Consider the following 7252-nt stretch of genomic DNA (forward strand, 5'->3'; position numbering starts at 1 on the left):
AAAAATATTTTAAATTCTATCTCCTTCCCTCCAAATCCTCCTAAGTCCTAATGTTGATAGGAAATTAAAATTAGATGAAAGAAGTTTTGCTCTCTTCCATTTTCTTCTATTTCCTCCCATCAAACATTATTGAAAAAGTCCATATAATAAAAAATGTATTTTTTTCCTAGGCTGGCCCAAATGAGGAAGCCCAGCCCATTCTAATTCTTAACCAAAACGGTCCCAACGAAATTCCAACCTCCTAACTGAACTAACCAAATTTGCCGCCAAATGTGAAATTCCAATCTCTCCTTTCTCTTCACTTCTCAATTCTCATCATTCCTTCAGCAACAAGTCAACAACCAATGGCTTCCACTACACTCCTCGCTCTCACTCTCTCTCTCCTCCTTCTCCCTTCCCTCTCCGCCGCCTCCCCCCTCCTCGACGCGGCGGAGATCCTCGCCACCGCCGGCTTCCATCGCATGGCCCTGCACCTGGAACTCGCCTCCCAAACCCTCCAAAGCCACCACTCCCTCACCATCTTCGCCCCCTCCGACTCCGCCTTCCACCACCTCCCCCACCACCACCTCCCCCTCTCCCTCCTCCGCTACCACCTCCTCCCCCACGCCTTCTCCCTCCACAGCCTCACCTCCCTCCCCTCCGGCGCCAGCATCCCCACCCTCCTCCCCCGCCACTCCCTCACCATCACCACCACCCCCACCCCCCACCACCACATCTCCATCAACAACGTCACCGTCAACCCCTCCCCCATCTTCCGCAACCCCCACCTCGCCATCTTCGCCACACACTCCTTCTTCAATCCCCACTTCCACCTCCAACAAGCCTCACCACCACCCCCTCCTCCCCAAAACCCCCTCTCCCACGCCAGCCGCCTTCTCCACTCCCGCGGCTTCACCCTCATGGCCTCCATCCTCGACCTCCAGTTCCCGGCGATCACTGATCCCCGAGAACTGACACTCTTCGTCCCACCAGACGAGGCGGTGGCCAAGAACGCCGGGAACCTCACTGAGCTCCCGGCGCTCCTCCGCCACCACCTCGTCCCGCGCAAGATCGCATGGTGCGATCTTGCATCCTTAAAGGATGGGACCTTGATTGGGACCTACCAAAGTGGGTTTGCTGTCAACGTCACAAAGTCCGGGACTCACACCTTGTTGCTCAATGGCGTGCCCGTGGATCTTCCCGAGATGTATCGCGGTGACTGGCTCGTGCTTCATGGCGTACGGCACGTGCTTTTTGCTCACAAGGGCAAACGACACCGTCTGAGGCATGGTTCGGATCCGGTTTCGGTTGCGGCGCTCGATGGTGAACAACCTCCTCATGACTTTGATGACCGCGAGCTTGTGGGGAACGTTAATTCTCCGCAACATTACCATTTCTCTGTTTTTCATTAGGGGTGAATTGATGGTGTTCATTTGAAGTAGAGTGCTTTTGATCTTTTTTGAAATGGAACTTGCACTTGAATTGAAATATGAGTGTGCTTCTGTCATAATGTACCAGTGAATTCATTTACTTTGTTGTTAATTTCAATAAAGAGCGTAGTGTTATTAATATTTTTGCAAAGTTAAATCTGCATATATAAGAGATTAAGAGGCAATGCAATTTTGTTGTTTGTAATTGGGTTTAGTTAGTTAGTTGCCAACTGGTCTTAAACAAGGTAATTTAGTTAAAGAATGATCATGATGAGGTGATGAGATTTCGATTTTGGAATATAGATTCAGGAACCAGCTTAATGGTAACAAAGATGGGGACTTGGTGGAACCGACCAGGCATGTATGTAGTTCTGGTTGAGTCCTTTTCAGAATCCAGATTGTGATTGCTTAGACAGAAAATGAAACTACTTAATTTTTTGAGTGTAGATTTTAGTTGATTACATGAACCTGCTTTAGTAAATCTCGAGACTGATAAAATAAGTTTGTAAAGTGTTTCATCAAATGAAATTAAAACACAAAGTTATGAATTGTTAACTATTGTGAATCTGAAGTATATGACCGACCAAAGTAACTGTTATACAGTGTTCCATATAACATTGCATCATGTAAACTAATTCCTAAGTTACACGATTAACATTGGCCACTTCTCGAGTTAATTTTGGTTTATCCTTATACCACATTTCCTCATTTTTGACCTTAGGTGTATATTCCTTTGTGTCTGTCAACCTATTTCATCACACCTTAGTCGTCACATATATTTGGTAGCATGTGCTCCCACCATTCATCAATCAAAGCCTGTTTAAGTGGTTCCGATTGAATAAGTTTTTCCAAAAATATTTTTAGGAGAGAAAAATAAGAAAAATTTTAAAATAAATATTTACATAAGTTAAAATTAATATATGAATTAAAAATAAAATTTTGGTAAAACTAATAAAAGAAAACTTCTACAAATTAGGTTATGTATAAGCTAACTGTACCGGTGGATACCCCTTCGGCCACGCAATAGGCCGAGAGGGGTACCCGAACCGGAGGGCCACACAATATAGCACCCCCTCGGTCAGACAATAGGCCGAGAGGGGGGCCCGAACCGAAGAGTCATACCGTGTGGCACCCCCTCGGTCGAACAATAGGCCGAGAGGGGGGCCCGAACCGAAGAGTAATACCACGTGGCACCCCCTCGGTCAGACGATAGGCCGAGAGGGGGGCCCAAACCGATGAACCACAGCACCCCCCCTCGGCACCATACCTAGTTGAACACCCCCTCGTCCTCAGGCTAGGCCGAACACTCTTCTGGTCCCTTGGGAAAAACCCAAAGAGTAGTAGTTACTCAACAACGTCCTTTCGGCTCCAAGCTTGGCCGAACACCCCTTCGGCCCCAAGCTTGGCCGAACACTCCTTTCGGCCCCAAGCATTGGCCGAACACCCCTTCGGCCCCAAGCTTGACCGAACACTCCTTCAGTCCCAAGCTTGGCCGAACACCCCTTCGGCCTTATGCCTAGCCGAAAGCATAGTGAAAAACCCATGGTGAACACGTGGCAAATCAAACACTGGTGAACACGTGGCAAACCAGATACCTACTAAGATACTAATCACTAGGCCAGATTAAGACAGGGTTAAGGTTAATTCACGTATTACCCGCATCCCAAGAATGAAGGCCCACCAGGCCCAAACATGTCACTATAAATATACAGGTGATATGACATAAATGAGGTACGTTACTATTCCCACTAGCACATTTATTGCTCTAAACCGAACACTGACTTGATCGTCGGAGTGCCTTTGCAGGTACCCTCCCCACCATTCGGAGTTAGTAATTCGGTCGGCACGGAAGACTCGGAAAGACTCGAAGACAGCTAAGAAAGGAGTAAGGAGACAAGTGTTCTTCACCCGGAACATTTTGGCGCCCACCGTGGGGCCGAAGCTAGAACGGTTTTCGACCCCGAAGTTAGAACGGTCTTCGACCCCGGAGCAAGATGGTACTTACGAGAAGTCAGCAAGAGAACGTAGCCACCGAGCACCCTTACGGGATGCCCCGAGGTACTCCCATACGGCGAACCGATCAGAACGACGGAATGGAAGAATCATACGTGGACCGATCCCAGCAACCTAATCCCTCCTCGGCCCTCGAACAGTTAAGGGCCGAAATGATGGAACTCAGGAGGCTCCGAGAAAAGGACGCTCACGAGTTATCAGCTTTAAGAAGAGAGAACGCCGAGCTTAGGAGTGATAACCGGACGTGGCAGCCCACGCACGACGCACAAATTCAGTCAACCCGGGAACATGGCGAATCCTCGGGATGGTACAAGGAAGTTAATATTCCTCGGCCGTCTGGAGTGCCGACCACCGCAACGCAAGATCAACAAAGAAGGCAGGGAAGAACACCATTCACACCGGACATTGCCGGGTCTCGATTACCCGACAATTGGAAAAACTTAACCCTGGAGAAGTATGATGGAACCGCCGACCCTGAAGAGCACCTCGATGCATTCGTCACACAGGTCGGATTGTACACCGATGACGACGCAATCATGTGCAAAGTCTTTCCTACTTCTTTGAAAGGACCCGCACTCAATTGGTTCACTCGGCTTCCACCCGGGACGGTAGATTCTTTCACATCCTTATCTTCCCGCTTTGTGATACAGTTCGCTACAAGCCGACCTCATCAACTCACGTCCATTGCGTTGATCAATATCCGCCAAGAAAAGAAGGAGCCCCTCAGAGCCTTCATGGAAAGGTTCGGAAAGATGACTTTGTCCATTCGAAATCTAGATCCCGCGGTGGCCTTGCACCACCTCACCACAGCGCTGCGACCAGGCCCATTCGTGAACAGCTTATGCAAAAAACCACCTAGAGACTTGGATGAGCTTCGACAGAGAGCCACGAAGTACATGCAGATGGAAGAGTTGGCCGAGTTCCGAAACCAGAACCGGTCCGACTCCTTTCTAGGAAGGAAGGAAGTTGAGAAGGAACTCAACCCAAAACCACGCCCGAAGGACGTCCTCGACAGGGAAAGAGCCCACAGGGGGCCCCGGTATACGCAGTACACACCGCTCAACGCCACCAGAGCTAAGGTGTTAGAGCAGGCGCTAGCTACAGAAATCCTAGTAGTCCCACGTCGAGCCATGACTCCGCCCCACGCGGATAAAACCAAGACATGCCATTTCCACAAGAACAGGGGACACACCACCGAAGAATGCACGCTCTCCGAGACCGCATTGAGGACCTTGTCAAGTCTGGCCATCTCCAGAACTTCACCCAGCCGTCGGGAAGGAGGAGATATGACAACTCTCGGGAAAGGAGAGGAAACAGTGATAGAGCACCCCCAAGGCATCGATCTAGGGAAAGAAGCAGGACCCCCGAAAGAAGTGACCGGCAGCCTGAACGAAGTCAACCCAGGAGGGTGATAAATACAATTGCCGGAGGCTTCGCGGGAGGAGGAAGCACGTCCTCCGCCCGAAGAAGGCACTTGAGAGCTATCAAGTCGGTAAATGTCGTGGGAAGAGCAACCATTCACATGCCTCCTATCACATTTACCGACCGAGACTTCAAAGGGGTAGACCCGATACAGGATGACCCAATGGTCATCAGTGTCGAAATCAACAATTGCGTGGTTAAGAAGACGTTGGTTGATCAAGGAAGCTCGGCAGACATCCTATATTGGAAAACATTCGAACAGCTCGGCATCCCCAAACAAGAACTAATACCTTATGGTGAGCCCTTAGTCGGATTTTCTGGTGAACGAGTAGATACCAGGGGAACAATCGACCTGTACACCTACTTTGGGGACGACCACCATAGGCGGAGAATCAAAGTCCGATATGTGGTTGTGCACGCCAACACTTCATACAATATTTTGTTAGGCCGGCCATCCTTAAACAAACTCCGGGCCATCGTTTCCACACCTCACTTAGCCATGAAATTTCCCTCGGAAGAGGGAGCGATCATCACCCTCCACGCGGACCAGAAGACGGCTCGAGAGTGTTACTTTGCAAGTTTAAAAGTTCCACCGACGCCGAGGTCTTCTCGAGATGTTAATGTCATCGGAGACACCAGCCAGCGAGACCTTGTCGATGATTTGGAGTTGGACCCGAGAGTGGCAGACGAGGGCAGGGTCGAGCCGATTGAAAGAACAATTCCTTTTCAACTCGGGACGAAAGAGGGACAGGTCACATTCCTGAGCTCCCAACTATCCGAAACGGATGCGTGTAAGATCAAACAAGTCCTGGTACAGTACGCTGATTTGTTCGCTTGGACTGCCGCCGATATGCCGGGAATTGATCCCAGTTTCCATTGCCATCGGCTATCTGTGTGTAAGGACGCCAAGCCCGTTGCCCAGAAGAAGAGGAAAGTGGGTGGAGAAAGAGCCCGAGCAGTCAAAGAGGAGACAACCAAGTTGTTACAAGCAGGTTTCATCCGGGAGGTCAGGTACTCCACCTGGCTGGCCAACGTAGTAATGGTCAAGAAGTCGAACAGCAAGTGGCGGATGTGCACTGACTATACCGACCTCAATAACGCATGCCCTAAAGACGCGTACCCTCTCCCTCACATCGACGCACTAGTCGATGGCGCGGCCGGCCACTTTAGACTAAGCTTCCTGGACGCTTATTCCGGGTATAATCAGATACCCATGTACCCCCCGGACGAAGCCAAAACCGCGTTCATCACTGATTCAGCGAACTATTGTTACAAGGTAATGCCATTCGGCTTAAAAAACGCGGGGGCAACCTATCAAAGGCTCATGGACAAGATTTTCCGTAACCAGATTGGGACAAGTCTGGAAGTGTACGTAGACGATATGGTGATCAAATCTGCCTCAGGACCCGACCACATCAGAGACCTACGTTCCATCTTTGACGAAGTACGACGCCATCACATGCGACTGAATCCGGCTAAGTGCACGTTCGGAGTGGCGGGGGGAAGGTTTTTAGGCTTTATGTTGTCGCAAAGGGGGATAGAGGCGAACCCTGACAAGTGTCAGGGTATCATCAGCATGAGGAGTCCGATTAATGTCAAAGAAGTACAACGCTTGGCAGGACGAATAGCTTCATTGGCTCGGTTCCTGCCTTGCATGGCAGACAAATCACGACCCATTATGTCCCTTCTAAAGAAAGCCACCAAGTTCAAGTGGACCGACGAGTGCGAATCAGCCTTTAACAGCTTCAAGGCGATACTCGCTACCCCGCCGTTGTTGGTTAAGCCCGACCCCCAGCTGGACATGATCATGTACATATCAGTGTCCGACAGGGCCATCAGCACCGTCTTGGTGCAAGAAAAATCGGAGCAGATGCCGATTTATTTCATCAGCCGAGTACTGCAAGATGCCGAAGCCAGATACCAACACCTTGAGAAAACGGTCCTCGCCCTCGTCCACACCTCTCGACGCCTCAGACACTACTTTCAAAGTCACCGTATGCTCGTCCGAACTGACACTCCCATAACCAAGGTTCTGCGAAAACCCGAATTGGCAGGACGAATGGTCTCCTGGTCCGTCGAATTGTCACAGTTCGACATCCGATTCGAACCACGAGGGCCCATAAAAGCGCAAAGCTTGGCTGATTTCTTGAACGAATTCACGTTGACTGCGATCCCCGACGCACAACTTTGGACCTTACATGTAGATGGATCGTCGAACCAACAAGGCAGTGGAGCGGGTATCATCTTAGAGGGACCGGGCCACGTAGTTGTCGAGCAGTCACTTCGTTTCGGTTTCAAAGCGTCCAATAACCAGGCTGAGTATGAAGCCCTTTTGGCAGGTCTACGACTGGCAAAAGACTTGGGCATCTCAAAATTACAATGTTGGAGCGACTCACAAGTAGTAATAG

The 7252-nt window shown here is 50.0% G+C and overlaps 1 protein-coding gene across 1 annotated transcript; it reads left to right on the top strand.

Moving 5' to 3' along the window:
• Positions 1-344: 344 nt before the first annotated feature.
• Positions 345-1391, top strand: LOC109815214 (putative fasciclin-like arabinogalactan protein 20). The gene has a single exon (XM_083067268.1). It carries the CDS (start codon positions 345-347, stop codon positions 1389-1391), a length of 1047 nt encoding a protein of 348 aa, XP_082923394.1.
• Positions 1392-7252: the final 5861 nt, after the last annotated feature.

Source organism: Cajanus cajan, chromosome 11 (assembly GCF_000230855.2).
Source record: "Cajanus cajan strain Asha chromosome 11, NIPB_CcT2T_4, whole genome shotgun sequence".
Lineage (NCBI taxonomy): Eukaryota > Viridiplantae > Streptophyta > Magnoliopsida > Fabales > Fabaceae > Cajanus > Cajanus cajan.

Excerpts from the sequence above, each read along its gene's own strand:
- LOC109815214 (XM_083067268.1), top strand. The coding sequence starts at position 345 with ATGGCTTCCACTACACTCCTCGCTCTCACTCTCTCTCTCCTCCTTCTC.